This window comes from Pelecanus crispus, chromosome 3 (assembly GCF_030463565.1).
Source record: "Pelecanus crispus isolate bPelCri1 chromosome 3, bPelCri1.pri, whole genome shotgun sequence".
NCBI lineage: Eukaryota > Metazoa > Chordata > Aves > Pelecaniformes > Pelecanidae > Pelecanus > Pelecanus crispus.
In genome coordinates this window covers 75,761,251-75,778,824 of record NC_134645.1, presented here as the reverse complement: position 1 = coordinate 75,778,824, position 17,574 = coordinate 75,761,251, and the positions used below count along the sequence as shown (strand labels likewise).

At 39.9% G+C, this 17,574-nt stretch overlaps 1 protein-coding gene across 1 annotated transcript in view; it reads right to left on the bottom strand.

Annotated features, from left to right (window-relative positions):
* Positions 1–17,574, bottom strand: part of CEP85L (centrosomal protein 85L) — a 118,358-nt gene that overhangs the window by 91,305 nt on the left and 9,479 nt on the right. The window contains 1 exon segment of the mRNA XM_075707716.1: positions 11,944–12,105. Coding sequence (XP_075563831.1) covers positions 11,944–12,105 — 162 coding nt within the window.

The window sequence follows — 17,574 nt, the reverse complement described above, 5'->3', positions numbered from 1 at the left end:
CCTTTTGATGGTTTTTTTTTCTGATCTTGCTAGTTAATAGACATTTTTAAAACAATACAGACATATACACAGAAGATATTCTTTAGATCTATGCAACTAACATTTCCTACCAGGGTTGCCTCAAAGCGTTTTTCTGCAGAAAAAGCTTGAATATTCACTAAAAAGCTATTCATTACATAAGTTGTATTTGCTCTCATAAGCAGAATGAGGCATAAACTTTTCAACTAATTACACAGGATAACTACAATACAAGAACATAAAATTGCAGTGGAAAAATCATCTTTAATGGAAGCTTTTTCCCTCCAACAATTTCAAAGTAGTCACAATGCAAGAACATACTTTAAGAGGTTAATCATCAATAGAGGGTACTAAAATAAACCAGCAAACATTCACAAAGCCTCCATGTGGTCACTTCATGAGAGGATTTGCTATCCCTTTGGGGGTGGGGAACATGGGAGGATTTCACAGCAAAAAAGAGAAGAGCTCTGGGTTTTGCTTGGGGGCTGTATTAAAAAAAAAAAAAAAGAAAAGAAAAAAAAAAAAAAAGAACAAACTACCACCACTAACAACAGGAAAAAAACCCCTAAGGCAAATCAAGACACAAGTTTCCTCTCACAGAGGCCAATATTCTGCCATCCACAGAATAAGGCTTAACTTTGCCTTCTAAGTAAATGTCATTCTGGACAAAAGCAAGTCCAGAATCTATATCCAAACAAAACGGATCTAACTTTAAGCCAATTTTTAAGTGAAATAAAAAGAGCATCACAGGCAGAAAACTGAGGAGTTCAAAGTGCAGCAGGCAAGACTTATTACACAAATAAAAATATATTAAAAACCCCCACATTTTAAAACCTACTCTTTCGAAGTTTAAACATTCTTTTTTCAGTATCATTGACAAGTCATCATGACACAAAGCAAAAAGAGGTACTTTTTTTAATTGAGACATATCTTAAGGTTTTCTTAGCAACTGGCTTAAAAACACAGCATATTCAGATGTGCTATCTGTAGCATGATGCCTTTGCTCTTTTATCATTAGGTTACAGAGGTGAAAAGCATTTCTCTCAAATGCAACAGGAAGAAACAGACGAAGGTCCCAACTCTCACCCTGCAACCAAAAGGCTATTTATGGCTACATTTCAATGACCATCCTGCAGCCAGAAGGGAACACAGGGCCTCCAGTTTTTAGGCTTTTTTTTTTTCCTGGCAGTACCAACACTATTGATATTGTCTAGATCTTAACAGAGCCACAAGAAAACACATCTTGAGCAACAAGTTCATTGCAGCGCAGTTCTGAATTCAATGCAGCTCTCAACTGAAATACCAACTGATGATCCTCACAACAGGTCACCTGGTGCTACCTGGCACATCCACATGAATGCCATAAATAGTTCATATGGTGTTGGCAAAAACTGTACAAGACAGACTTGTCTCTGTGTTTTGTAAAACCAAGACTATTCTTCAGACTATGTACAGACTGCCTTCTAGGTTATTTTAGAATAGAATCATAGAATAGAATCACAGAATGCTTTGGGTTGGAAGGGACCTTTAGAGATCATCTAGCCCAACCCCCCTGCAGTGAGCAGGGACAGCTTTAACCACATCAGGTTGCTCAGAGCCCCGTCCAACCTCACCTTCAATGTTGTCAGGGATGGGGCCTCCACTACCTCTCTGGGCAACCTATTCCAGTGCTTCACCACCCTCATTTAAAATATTTCTTCATTATGTCTAGTCTAAATCTATTCTTCTTTAGTTTAAAACCATTACTCCTTACCCTCACAACATGCCTTGCTAAAAAGATTGCCCCCATCCTTCCTATAGGCCCCCTTTAAGTACTGGAAGGCTGCAATAAGGTCTCCCCACAGCCTTTTCTTCTCCAGGCTGAACAATCCCAACTCCCTCAGCCTGGCCTCATAGGAGAGGTGCTCCAGCCCTCGGATCATTTTTGTGTCCCTCTTCCGGACCCGCTCCAGCAGGTCCATGTCCTTCTTGCACTGAGGGCCCCAGAGCTGGACGCAGTACTCCAGGTGAGGTCTCACCAGAGCAGAGCAGAGCAGAGCGGCAGAATCACCTCCCTCGACCTGCTGGCCACGCTTCTTTTGATGTGGCCCAGGATACGGTTGGCTTTCTGGGCTGTGAGTGCACATGGCTGGCTAATGTCCAGCTTTTCATCTAGCAGTACCCCCAAGTCCTTCTCTGCAGGGCTGCTCTCAATCCCTTCATCCCCCCAGCCTGTATTGATACCAGGGGTTGCCCCGTCTCGGGTGCAGGACCTTGCACTTGGCCTTGTTGAACCACATGAGGTTCACACAGGCCCACCTCTCTAGCTTGTCCAGGTCCTTTTGGACGACATCTCATCCTCCTGGCATGTCAACCGCACCACTCAGCTTGGTATCATCTGCAAACTTGCTGAGGGTGCGCTTGATCCCACTGTGTATGTCATTGCTGAAGATGTCTGATGTTTAAACATTGATGTTTAAACAGCACTGGTCCCAGCACAGACCTCTGAGGGACTTCACTTGTCACCGGTCTCCACGTGGACATTGAGCATCTACATCTAAAATAGCATCTACAATGTTATCTTCTGTACACAACTATAGAGCTAAATTTCAAATGGAGGAACATCTACTTGGGCGATGTTCTCACCTCCACTCTCCTGATATATTTCATACCAATTCCTCTTAAACACAAGTAGATTTTGAATTAAGAACCTTCTTCTTTCACCACATCTCTAAAACCTTGCTACTGGTAAGAACAAAGAACAGTAAAATTATGAGCTATCAAAGAAATTAAATTCACTTATACACTTCTTAGAAAGTCTTTTTTTCTTCCATTAAGACCCAATATTAATGATGAATTTACTTTAGCACCCAGTCATTGCTCAATTTTCTTCAATTTCAAATACTTGTATTTACAATGAATTAATGACATGCTACTTTTACACTTGTAATTTTAGCTGAAAATACAAAAGAACTGTAAACATGGGTACATCAGTGATTACAAGTATGTAAGTGCGCCTAAAGTAAGGCACAAATCCTCAAGTCTCCAAAACTTCAGTAAAATTACATTGTAGCATTTAGTAGGAGGCTGTGAAAAAGGGTCACAGGTTCTAGGTACTGTGGAGATAAACAAGAAGCAACCTTTACAAGCAACATGAGAATGCTATGTGATGGTGTGAGAATATCAGCATCAGCTCCAGGAGTTTTAAAAGTGTCTAAGGACAACAAAAACATAAGGCAGAGAAAATATTTCATACCACAGCACATAGGTGACTGGGGTTTCATCTGGAATTTCCTCTTCAACACAGCAGGAAGATGAGATTGTTTACTGCACACTTTCTTAGGACTACAATACTCAGAAAAACTAACAGCTACATTTAAAGAAAAAAATATTTAGGAGAACTAATTACTGCAATATTACCTAAAACTGGAATAATTTATTACAAAGAATAAGCCCAGATTATCCTTACAGATTAACAAATCCTTTTAAGCTAGACAGCCCTTGTTTTTCTAGGTTTATTCCAACCTCTGCTCATCTCAAGTTACATGTCCTAGTTATCTCTTCAATCTGAATGAATGAAAAAGACATGTATAACTTTTTAACCCAATTCCTAAAAAGTCAAAGGACCAGTAAGAAAGCAAAAAACCTCTGTAATTAACTGAAAGACTGCTGATACGTGTTGATAGCTCAATATAATGTAAAAAACACAGATCAGCTCCATCGTCATCTCAATTCATAGTTTTCACACATTCGAATTTGCCAAGTCCACATTTAAAAGACACTTTCTAGAATGAGGGGTTGCTCCCTTTCAGTGGCAAAGAAGTGACCCCTGTGTAGCTGACTACACTTCTACAATGCAGACTTCCACAACTACAGCCGACACAAATGCAATATTGTCACAGCAAAATCTTATCTGCCAGCCCATTAAAGGGAAGAAAAGAAAAAACCCCAAAGATACTTTTACCACGTTTGCATTGGGAGAAACCCACACCAAGTTTCCTTCTAAATTTGATTGGGTAAGAGACATTTAAGATGGTGAAAAGAAAAAAAGCACAGTGACAGTAATGCTTGCTTTAAGACAAAACAGTCATGGTTCTCCAAGGAATTTAACCTATCAAAAAGCAACAAACTTGCACCTATTCTGCCTGAAAATTAACAGGCCAGCTGCTACCAACCATTGCTCAGGTGAGGTTACTGCAAACCAATCCCCCACGAGCAGACAGGCAGGCATTCTTGCAGGCTTTTTTTCTCCCTTACCAGTCCCCACAATTCAAACTGTTTCATGCCACTCAAAACCTGGGCTAGCTAGTCAGACTTGTCATTTGCTGCATATTTCTCACTTTCTCATACAGACACTTAATTCCCCTAACCTGAAGAAAGTCAGTGATGAGGGAAGTGAGATGGCGTAACTATGCTTCATGTAAGAGTGGTTTCTGCACATTGTTCTTTCTCACTGATGCTCTTATACTGCCAAAACTGATGTAAAAAGTCCCTCTAACTTATCACACAAGCTCACAGAAACACACGTGAGGCCCTGAAAAAGGTTCTCTTTAACACAGAGCTTTTATGTTCTACCTCAAAGGTTTTTTACAAAAATTCCTTATCAGTACACTGAAATCACAGCTAAAATAAAGGATGACATTAAACACACTAACTGGACTTTACACACACACACACAAAAAAAAGGTTTTATCTGTGCATACATTAAGGTTGAAACAGGTCTGTTAAATAAAGACTAAGAGCAAAGCATAGGCCCCCCAGAAATTTGTAGTGTTGTAAAACTGTTAAAAAACAGGGATTTAGAAACCTTTCTATGGGGGATACAACCAGTTTTCTCCGTCAAGTCCCGAGCTAGAACTCCAGAACAGCAACAGGTCTTTTCTTGCTCAGCAGCAGGCTATAAGCAACTCACTGCCTACATCCCAAATGACTACAGTCTACCACTAAGTGCACCACTTTGTCTGTAGTGGAAAGGATTAAAAGGAGTCCTGTGATTTTTTCACATAAGGCTGCAAATGCTATTTGAATATGTACATTAAATATTGAGTAGCTACAGAATGTTTCCAGTGTTCATAAAAAGGTAGTTTAAGGCTCAAAACGTTCCTCTATTTTGCTGTTCTGAAACTGATCTCACTCCTGTTTGCTTCATGAGATCCCGAGTTACAGAGCTGCTGAATATAGGCCAAAGAGTTCACTTTGACATAACAGTAGCAAGGAAAAGTGCAAAGTCCTCCATGAAATCTCTCAGCAAAGATGTATAATGCTTGGCATGCCCAGGTCTCCTGATACTAACCTAAGTATAGATCATTGTATGATGCTCCTGGTTTGCCCCACAGAATGCCAGATATCCACCACACTCCAAAAATACAGATTACAGTACATATGATATTAAAAACAACTCCCTGAGATTTCACCTGAGCATGATGCAAATGATATGAAGTAAGGGGCAGAGATTGTACTGGATTTGGCTGGAACAGAGTTAATTTTCCTCATAGCAGCCCCTACGGTGCTGTATTTTTACACTGGTGACCAAAACAGCGTTGGTAACATAGCAGTATCTTAGCTATTGCTGAAGAGTACTTACACAGCATCGAGGCCTCTGCCACCCCAGTGAAGGGGTGCACAAGAGGTTGGGAGAGGACACAGCTGGGACAGCTGACCTGAAATACCAAAGAGATTCCATACTATATAATGTCATGCTCAGCAATAAAACTGGGGGCAGGTTTTTTCCAAAGTATTTGTTGCTCAGAGACTGGCTGGGCATCAGTCTGCTGGTGGTGCTTTTGCATCACTTGATTTTTTGTTTGTTTGTTTTTTCTTCCACTTAAACTGTCTTTATCTCAACCCACAAGTTTGGGGGTTTTTTCCTCGCTTTTGCTCTTCTGATCCTTTCCCCCATCCCACTGGGGGAGAGTGAGTGAGAGACTGCGTGGGGGCTCATCTGCCAGCAGGGGACAACCTCCCACACCATCTCAAACATTCATTCTGATATAACTCAGTGACATAGCTTCCAAAATACATGATAGAAATAACTTTTTTGCACAGTATCAAAGAGAACACTGCCAAATCCTAAGTAAGCACAGTTTATTTTCACTGAGTTATTTCTGATTAGAACAAACAGAAGTCATCTTTCTAAAAACCAAGTACTGATGTTAGCTGAAGGCAAAATTCACCGAGTTCATTGGGCAGAACACTCCCACTAGCTGAAGAAAAATCCTGCTAGTATTTTTTATGGGAGGCAAACTGAGCCTCTGCATGCCATGAGCTTGTTTCTATGGAGAAACTATCACAAAAGAAGGAAAAGTATGTAAAGCACCATCTACTTCTCTCTGCAGAACATTCACATGTGGAACTACTGAGTGCCTTTAGTTCAGGCCAATTTCAAATTCAGAGCACACAGGTTCACACAGGGTGCATGCTACTGTCACTTGAAGAAACTTCCCAATGTCTTATTTTAGTGAAAACTTATTAGCATCATTTTTTCCTATCCATTAAATCCTGTAAATAGGCTACTAGAATTCTGAAATAACCCATGTTTAAATTTTGTTCAAATACTACCAAAAAAAACCTCAGAAAATAAACAGCCACACTGAGCATTAATATTTATATTCCCCTCAGAAATACAGACACTTCATTCTAGCAAGGGATGACAGTACCTCTTTTACAAGGAACAGAGTCTAGTACAGGCTTAAGCAAAGTGCACATTTCTGATTGTCAGGATAGATAATATCCACGTAACACAATAAGGCTGACTCACAGAGGGCAGGACACTGCTTCACAACGTGAGACTTGGCAAGCAGGGAGGAAGGAAACCAAGGAAGAATGCCTCAAACATCATTATTTTCTAACCTCCAAATAATCAAGCTACTTCACCAAACTTATGCCACTACTTGCCAAGATCTAAAGGCATAAAGATTAACCTCAAGTCAGTGACTTATCTGAAAATCAATCATCTTCCAAAATTATGGAGCACGGTAGACAATGAGTACAAAGTACATTGCCAGATCTCAAGATCTAGGATCCTTATGCTTCTGCACCTTCCTGACATCAGAACTGACAGCACAAACTAGTATTTGACCCGTATGCATTCTCAATCCTATTATTGTTAGCAGCACGCTAACTAAACAAAAGAACCCCCCCTCATGATACTCATAATTAGATTTTGTCTCCTGAAATACAATTCTGCCTTTCACTATATTCAACAGCTATATTATTAACTGTTCTTCTTTTCCTTCAGTGAAAAGGAGGCGGGGGGGGAGGGGGGGAAAGTATGTTAGAATACCATGCTCAGGGCCTGCTGGAAAAAGAGTGCTTGAAATAGCAAAATCAAATAACTTTGGAGCTGGCTGTACCATGTTCCCTGGTGTACCAAGAAACGCTACAATTAAACTGAAGTAATTAGATTTTTTTTTTTCTTAATCAATTAGGAAGGTAACATACTCTGTTCAAAATGAGAGACAAGAAACTTCCCTGGATCTCATAACATTAAAACAAGTTCCTATTCTATCAGTTAAGCCTTCCAGAGAACTCATATCTATACAAAATCTACGGAACAGCATTTTAAAATGTGAACAGACCACACCTATTCAGATGCTTATACAAAAAGAGACACAATTACCCATCCATCTTAAATCAAGGTTTCTTGATTTAAATATTTTTAAATAAATTTAAAATAAAGTTTAAAAAAAAAGTTTTTAAAAAAAGAAGTTTTTTAAACTAGCAGGACATCAACTCCCCAATAAAAAAGTAGTAGCTCTGATCCTCTGCATCTAATCTCTCTCTTTCAGGAAAAGCAACATTCTGTGAAGTTTCATGCCTATTAATTTGCAACCAGAAACAGTAAATCAAGAATCCTATTTAACAATAAGAGAAGGAACTTACAAGGAACTTTTCACTGCACAGCAAGCTTATCTGATGGAGGAAAATGTTTTGGCTTGCACGGGCCATGTATTTTGTCACATCAGTGTCTAGTTCTTATCCCTCCTGTGCAAAAGGCAAAACTCAGAATGTGCACAGGGGAAAGAGCTCTGCTGAGGTTTACAGCCCATTTAATCTCTGGTAAAACCTGGATTCTCTAATTAAGTAACCCAAATAAAAACAGTCTCAAAAATGCGTAAAATATATACTTCACGTTACTTACGTAAATGACACTGAAAGTATGGTTATACAGAGACTGATGGATGACTGGCATAGATAAACAATGGTTGTTTAAAGCGGTAAGTATAAATGCTATTATTGCTGATAGAGAATAGGAAACATTGTGTTTCATGAATGCGTTGCACATTTCCATACAGTATCTCACACCTTTTTCCCAACAGACATTCGAAATTGTAGAAGCAGCATTTTAATCTAGACCACACATTTTACATAGACAGAGAATTAGAGAAGTCATAATTCAGAAGTTTACCATCACATTTCCTACATCAGAAAAATTCTAAATACTGATTTTACAACTCTTTCTGGAATCTGCTTCCATTTGAAAGACTTCTGAGTTGCACAAAGACAAGACACAAGATCCTGTAAGTGAAAGTTTTCAGAAATTTATACCTGCAGCTTTTCATCACAAGAGAGGCTTTTTTCTGCCATCCCACCTCCCCTTAACCTTGTTTCCTCTTTTAGCTTCAGTTCTGAAATAGTATCAACAATCTTTCAGTCAAAGTCTGAAGTTTAAGAGGCAACCCATATATGAAGACCTACACATGGCACAGCTGTTAGCTGTTTGATGCTGGGAGCTGTCTTTTGTCCCTATAAGCATAAGCCACAAATGTTACATCTGCCAATTTCAGAGTTGCCAGTGAGAAGGAAAACAAGAACAAGAAGGTTCAGACAGTCTTCACTGATAGTCATCAGCTGTTGGCCACCAACTAAAACCTTTTCTTCCACATGATTCATCCTAAACACAGCCTCCTACTTTATCACAAATGCAGGAACTTTTCAACAGTTTCATAGGACTCTACATTTCACTTCCACCATATTTCTTAACAGAGAATATGAGATTTTTCTGAAGACCAACTGCGATCAATGCCCAAGAGTAAACTATTCAGACTTTTACAGGGTAAGTTGAAAACAGTAATAATAGAGTTGACTTACGCGTAGAAGTAAGTTTAAAAAGAAAAGAACCTGGAGAAGACCATATGAAAATCTCTTCTCCCTGCTCCATACCAAATGCAGTAATTATTTTTATCTCGCTCAAAAGCTGATCTGAATCCAGAACCACTTACTGACAGGAAACAAACCAACCAACCAACCCAGCCACATTAACTGTAGTTTACACAGGAATAAAAATGCCTTTCTACATGACTCCTTAAATTAAGAGCACTCTGAATTAGAAATTAAGATCTATTCTACCCAAACTCACATCCCCACATTTACAATTTCTAAATTACTCTCCTCAGCTTCCCCCAGTGCACATCAGCATTGCTCAACTTCAATAATGAAACTCAACTAGTCATTTCACTTCCTAATTTTCCTACCTTTGCACAACATAATATAGAGACAACCAACTGAATACATTTTAACATAAAAGTTTTCTCTTCCTCTTGCCTTTGTCAAAACCCATCTCGCCCCCAAAACCATATAGGTTTGACCCAAACACAAGAGCCACTTAGTACTATTCTTTAAAACCTGCACTTTCAAAGAGAGGAAATGCTCCTGAAATGAAGTATGAGTAAGAAGATGAATTTAAAGGAACATTTAAGATGCAAGGAAAACCAGTAAAAACAGTTTTTAAATGCATCTGAGCTCCACTCCCTGCACCAGTGTATTTACTATTAACTACACATCTGCACAAGTGAATTCACCTGCAACTTCCAGAATTAAAGCAGATGTTAATTCTGAAAGTAAGCTTTTGATTTTTAGTAGGCATACTAGAAAGGAAATAGCAAAGCCACATTTCATTCTCTGAGCATTGTTAAAAATTGTAATGATCTGCTGACTTGTGAAAAAAATTCCCCTTTGAAAAATCCCCAAGGGCTTCTTCCCAAGCACCACATTGAGAGCAGATGGCCAGCATCAAGTCTGCAATTGCCAGTCTGGCCTGGCAGTCCCACAGATCACAATGATACTGTCTTCTTGCGGATGCAGGGAGAGGGCAGCTTGAGAGATGCAGACAACTAGGTATCAACACTTTCCACTAGGCAACAGCACTTTCCACTAAAAACGTACATATACATTCAATTTCCAAATCTGTCATATGCTCCTTCCATTAACTTTCATTTTCCATTTAGGTTTCCCTCCTTTTTTCTTTGACATTTTCTTTTCTGCTACTGAAAACTTTTTCAAACAAGGTGGCAGGAAATCGGTAACACTGAGGATACAGTAGATGTGACCATTGTCAAGCATTGCCAGAGGCACAAACTTCATTGTCACAATTTTTCTCTCTTTATTTTACATTGAGAAACCCCAAAAGCAGCTTGTGACAATGCTCTATTAAAAGCATGCAAACAGACAGAGTTAGTAGTTAACTGGTAACAAATGCCTAACAAACTTGTGATTGTATTCCACCACCCCCACCCTCGCCCCTGGCCCCCAAGACTGTTCTCTTCGAGCCAGGAGGACATCTGATGGGGAGGTGCTGTTTCATTTCCTCTCCTTCCTCCCACCCCTCAAATGGGGAAGCCCTCAACTGGGGGCGGGGCAGACATGTTTTTAATTCAAAAGCTGCATTTTAAAATTCTGTTGTGCAACACTTGGGCAAGCCTGATTGTAATCTATATACATATACGATGAGAGAGAATTATTCTCCCTACATCTCTTAAAAAGCATTAAGGCTTCTGCATTAATAGCCATTTACTATTTCAGTTTTACACCCAAGAATTTGAGCATTTGAGTAAAATCTTTATTTTGCCAAAGCCAATAAAGGTTTAGAAATGAAAGTAAGCAGAAAGCAAGCTATGAGGACTCTCCTACGGAGTTTCTTTCCAACTGACAGATGCAGCAGGAAGAGGGTGGAAAGGATTTCCTCATGTGCAAAGAGGCCTGACAGACTTAACTCTGAGGCATTCAGACCTCTCCTCAGGAATGCTCAGCCCCCCTATAAAGACTTCTGTCTCTTTACACCGATTCAGCATTCCTTACTTCATTTCTACTAATTCTTCCTGTTCTTCCTCATTTCAGCTACACCTTTTGAAAAATTTACCAGGCATAGAAAGGCACTGGAGAAAAGTATATCACAGTCCCACTGTCATTACCTTAGTCTTGAAAATCTTACTGGGAAATAAGGCTGTGCAAGAAGAAAACCTCAAGCCTTATTACTGCCTTGTCTCTCTCACTCATTCAGGCTTAACTCAAGTGACACATTCCATAGGGAGGGTGCCAATGTTACACTGATGCTGCTACCTTAGAGGCCAAACCCCTCACTGATAAGATCAAGTTCGAGTAATCATGATTTAGTCCAAACTAAGTTTTAACAGCCTTTAGATACTGTTGATTTTCCTTAAAGATCTTTGACTACACGTCAAGTGCCATGCAACAAAATGTAAAACACATTTCCCACCAGAAGAAAGAAATGAGAAGACAACACGCCCCATTTTCCTCCCAGCCCCCATGAGTAAGTTTTCTTTGCTGACACACACAATAAATACCAGAAAGCATTGTCTTTTCATCAACTCCCTCAAAAGTTTTTCTCCTTTTACCACTCATTTATCAAGTGCTGTAGTACGGGGTATTACTTCTCTGTACAATTTGGCACTTCTTGTAACTGCAATTATCAAAAGATCTAACGCAAGTACCAGCTTTGTGGCAGAGAGGCAAGTTAATGCACATAACCCATGCAGAAGTAAATTAATTAAACCTCACCAAAACAATTACTCAGTCCAGCCAGGAAAACAAGGAACTGCATGCACTCAACAGCTTTGGAAAAGTACCATTATTCTGGGAAAAATACCTCTAAAACATTTTGGATCATTTCTCTCTAAGAAACACCCAAACTTAACAGTGTCAACTCACCTTCCACGCTATCAGAACAGGAGGTACCAATCCCAGTGTCCCCGCTGTCGGAAGCTATACTGTGTCTTCTGACAGGATTGCTTTGACTGCTTGATGAAATGGTTGTGGACTGCCACAGGGATTCAGTACCAGGTAACCATCCCACTGAGGAATAATCTGAGCCTATAAAGAAGGAAGCCAGAAGTCTGTCATTACAGATACAGTACAGAAGTCAACAACAAAATACTGGTCAACATGAAAACTGAATCCCATGTTTCACAGTTCAGGTTTGAGCCAGGCTCTGTGCCAATGTTTTGGGGTATTTTTTTTTTTTTAAATAAAATCCTTTTGCTAGGTGCATCCCAAAAAAAACCAGTAAATACATGTTTACTATTTAAAAACATAATCCATAAACTGTTCTTGCACTAACTTTAACAAGATATTTATCATACAATTCCTGTCCTAGAATTGATTCTCAACTCACAGCAGAATTTTCTATTGCAAGCATTTAACTACAATCAGAGAGATGATTAGCCAGTTAAATACAGCCATTTCCAACTATGCATAAACCACATGACCCAGGTGATAAAATAAAGCCAGCAATGAAATCGTTAACTCTGATATCTAAAGTAACTCATTATGTTTCACTGTTATCAGTAGTTTTCAGTTATCACAAGACAGATTACCAGCTCAAGCAGGCACACAGTAGCTGCACACAAGTTGTCTTTGTGAGACATCAATCAATCTAGTGGTTTGTTTCATTTTGGGGTTTTTTTTTTTATTTAAGTAATTTTTAAAATATTAAATTTTAAAGCACAATTCAGAGCAGCAAATAGTTCCTCTGTTCAAGGAATTTTTGAGAATGTGTGGCCTACTTTATAGCCAGTCTCAAGGGAAAATACACCACAGGGTACAACCCCAGAGGACCATCACAATTTCCAATAGCCAATATCTAAATCTGAGCATTGTTTATAGGCAGAATACTGATCATCATGTTTGCACTCCAAACCAGCAGAGCCACATAAAGAACCTTGGAAAAAAGCACAGCCTGTTCTTGATTTTATATATAATCACATACACACACCCCCTCTAGCAGTTAGCTTTGCATAACACTTTCAGCAGGAAATGACTCATGAAGAAGTATCAGTTCACATACAATGTCTCTTATGCTACATGTGGTTATTTTTAGGTCATTTAAACATTTTCAGCAGCGTCCATCCAAAGTCCTAACAGCACTTTGCCCTTGCAATGACATCTGCAGATCATTGCTATTTCCAGCTGTACTAGATTCCCAGTAAATTAAATAGTACAGAAAAGGGTGTAAAAATGAATACATACGTGTGTGTATATATATATAACTTCCCCATACATATGAATACATACATAGTCCCCATATAGCAGCCAAATCACTAGACCTACTAGTCAGAGTGACAACAGCTGCTTGCCACTTGTAAATTGAGGAATACAGTACACGCTTCCTTACTGTATGCACTATTTAACTGTAACGTGACATCTAAGACAGTGTACTTTCTATAAGTAGGTTCTCAGAGATCTTGGATATGCCTGTCCATCTCATTTGTCTCAACTTCATTCTCCTTTGAGGTTACTGCCTCTTCTTCCCGTTAACACATTTTCCTATCTTTTCTCACAGTCTCCAGAATCACTCAATTCCCCTTCCTCTTCATTCTACTTTAGCCATACCTTGTGCAATGTATTTCCTTCTCTTCCTTAAACTTTTTGGTTTTCCTCCCCAAAAGTCTCTTAACTCTTAATTATTCTATCGAGTAGCTTTCAAGTCCAAGGGTGAGGCAACACAACAGAAGACCAGAGGAGCCAGACATGAACGCGACTGCCCGTGGCTCACCAGTCACACCCTGTAAGGAGATCCCAGCCAAGATCCTAAGCGAATACCACTCCAGGTGTTGTTCTTCATACCATCCTCTCTGTCTCATCATCTAACGCACTGAAATGTGATAGTTTCGCATACAGCTAGCGGGAAACTGGGACGTTCCTTCCTCTCCTACCACCCAGCACATCCTTCACTAAACACTCTGGCTGCTTTGGGAACAATAATTTTTCTGCCCCTCCCTCTAAATAGGTCTATTTTCCACACGAGTTCCACTTCATACTTCTCAAGCTGCATCTAGCTATTCCAGCAAGAATAAAGCCGACTCACGGGAGCCCCAAGCTAATTAAGTCAGAGACAGTTCTGATTTAGGAGACATTTAAAATACATTTATAGAAGAGAAATTTAGTTTCATTTACCCTTTATTATGCTGCTCTCCACAACACAACTCTTTGGTGACATTTCAGCTTTTATGGTATTAAATAAGTGTTGAAAGAAATGCAGCAGATAATGCTACCATTACTGCACATTAAATCAACACAACACTAAGTGTCAAACTCCATAGATCTCTTGGTTAGACAAATGTTCAGTATGTGAACCTATAACCATCCATACGCAGCCCCCCAAAAGGGAGAGGTACTTTTCACTTTGGTGGAACTTTGAGGAATAAAAGCTAAAAATACCACAGAATGATAGAGTAACTTAGATAGGAAAGGACGTTCGGAGGTCATCTACTCTAACCCCCAGCTCAAAGCAAGGCTAATTAGATCACACTGCTCAGGGCCCCATCCAGCTGAGTCTTGAACACCACCCGGGACACAGATTCCACGACCTCTCTGGAGAGCCCGTTCCAGCATTTAAACACCCTCCATGCAAAGAAGACTCTCTTAACATCTCATCAGAGACTCTCATGTTCCAAACATATTGTTGCAATATATCCCAAAAGATGCAACAATACAGTGCAACTAGACTCAACAAAAAGGGTTAACATACTAGAGGGGGCAGACAGTCATCCGCATTGGGATGTCTATAGGTATTCTAAGTTGAAGAAATAAAAAGCATCACAAAACGCCCTACTATGTTCTCAATTTTACACCTACATGCACACAGCTTGGGGACACACCAAGCCCCAAGTGTTGTGCTGAAGCACAGGTCCAGGAGGACTTGGTGGCACAACACAGCCTTAATGCAACTTTCTGGAGCACCTTTGCATCCAGGGGCAGTTCAGCATTTCTGAGTAAATTCATGAAGCCTGATTCTTGAGCTGGTAGGCCTGAAGAGGTAAGTGCTGGTACACATCCATAGCTACATACACATCAGCGTAAGGCCAGGAAGAGTTTATTAGCTTTGGCTCAGCACAGGCCTGACAGATCCCATCTGGTCCTCTAGGGAAATACTGAAGTCTCTCTGCACAGTGCTCTGGGCTCCAGAAGGGTCTCTTCACTCAGGCACTCCCTCTTGCTACTCCTCGTAATGCACAGCTGGCTGCGTGCAGCAGGAGTGCGCCCACAGCGCTGTCACTAGGATCATGCCTTTCCCTTACAGCCATCCTGTACACAGAGGCATGGACGGGGGCTGGGATGGGGTAGAATATTTTCTCACTCGCTAGGCTTCTACTGTTCAGGAGCAGCCTCTGCATTTAAAAGGGATCTGTCCCAAGAAAGAGAATTGGTTTAGAATTTGAATAGGTAAACAGTATGTGCTTTTTAACCTATTTTAGACATGCCAAGAGAACATGGTTGCTTTTTTGCCTCCCACAGAAGTCCTAACATTAAACATGCTGCATTGTTTTAAAAAGATAGCTAATGACATATTCCAGGAGTCTACACTTCTTAAATGTTTCACAGCGCATCAGCGTCAGTGTTGTACCTTACTGACCTAATGGTGATTCTGCACAATAGAAGTCCATTACAAAAATAAACTGTCTACATGAAAAAGAGCTTTTCAAAGCTAGTTGAACCCACTCCCATAAATGGCCAAATAAAAGCAACAAGATAGGAGAAACAGACTCAATAATTAAGTCTCAATAGCAAGTCATGTGTACTCCATTCAAACTGCCAGAGAGCAGACCCCCTCCCCATTGCTGAGGGAAGGTAATTACGCAAGTTGCAATAAGGAAACATAACCCATAAAATAAGGCCTCATAGACCTCATTAGTCCAAATCATTATTTAAAAATTCATTTATTAGTTTCATTATTTGAAACTGACCTTCCGAGCCAAGTCCTGAAGAATCACCAATCACTATGCACCCTGTTCTATGCTCCCCATCTCCTTTTCAACAGCTCTCCATAAATATACAATCTTTCATGCAGCAAACAGCCTACACTAAAAGAACCAAGCATAAGAGGGGGAGAAGATACACAGGAGTCCCCACGCTGCTCAGCTAGCACACCTGCTTTACCCTGCTGCTCTAATTTCAAACCTGCCAATCAACAGCTAGCGTCCATCTGCCCAAAATACAGAGTGGGGCAAGAAAAGCAATGAAAATTTCTAATAGATATTTGTGCTGCTAAATTGTATGTTACCATCTGACTATGATCGTTCCTTACTGGGTCAGGAAAATCTGCCTTTGATAAGATTTAATAGAAAAGAAAGAAAAGTAGCATCATCCCACCTGGCTGTAATTTCCAACAACAAACATGGCAAATAAAACACATCGAAGATCCCAAACAAATCTCAGAAGAAGCCTTGTTTATACAAAGAGTTGACTGTGTCCTTGAATCTGGACAGTTAAATATACCAACATAGTGCTGTTTTTCAAGCCTAGGCATTTAAAACAGATCAGTTAACAACTAAGTATATAAAGAGCAGGAAGTAGATAATTTATTAAAAGAGAACAGTTGTTGAAATTTCACTCCACAAAAACATGTATCCTTTTCTGTTTATTACAGAATGCTGTCCCCTACTGCTGGCAGGAAGGCACCTAGTTAATTCTGGATCATTACCACTCCTAATTTCAGTGGCATGCACAGATCCCACATGATCTACATATACAAAATAATAACACCACCGTCTTTATATTTGGTTCCTAAAATACCTCTAACATGCTTGAATGCAAAAAGTATTATTTTAAGTGACAGCTATGATAGTGTTATTTTACCTAGATGCTGAATGGAAAGCAACAGCAAAAGACTTCATTGGGTTTCACAGCAGATACATCCTAACTTAAGGATACTGATTTTTTTTATTCCACACCATGACTTTGACATAGATTGTGACCAGAAGTGAATCACCCACGACAGCCAGTGTAAATTTATACAGCCAAAGGATTCTGAAGGGGACATCTCACTACAGTACTATCAAAACTGACAACTATGCAAAGCTCATTCTAGTCATCATGAATGTGGACCAGGCTGTACAATAGTATTTCACACCACGACGGCACTGAAGCCTGCCTGAAGCTCTTTCAAGGAAAGAGTCAGCATTTCAGCCCAAACACACTGCCAAAGTTACTCAGTTCACCCTCACCATCAACAACTTTACCCAAATCCCTACTAATTATGTTAGAAGATCATATAATAGTGTTTTGAAAGAAGTCAACCCACCTTCAACCCAGTTCCCCCACACCTACTCATACAGTCCGCCAACACTGCTGAACTTGTCCCAGTTGCAACTTCCGCTTCCCCCCCAGTTCTCAATAAATCCTTCAAGGTTTTGCAGCCTCTCTTTTGCACTCTCTCTCTGTCCCACAGGGCTAAGTAACCACACATCTCTTCAAAAGGAAAAGTCTGCAAACAAACCCACAAATAGTCTCTCAGTGAACTGTTTGCTGTATTGCAGGAATAAACTTACTTCCGTTGGAAAA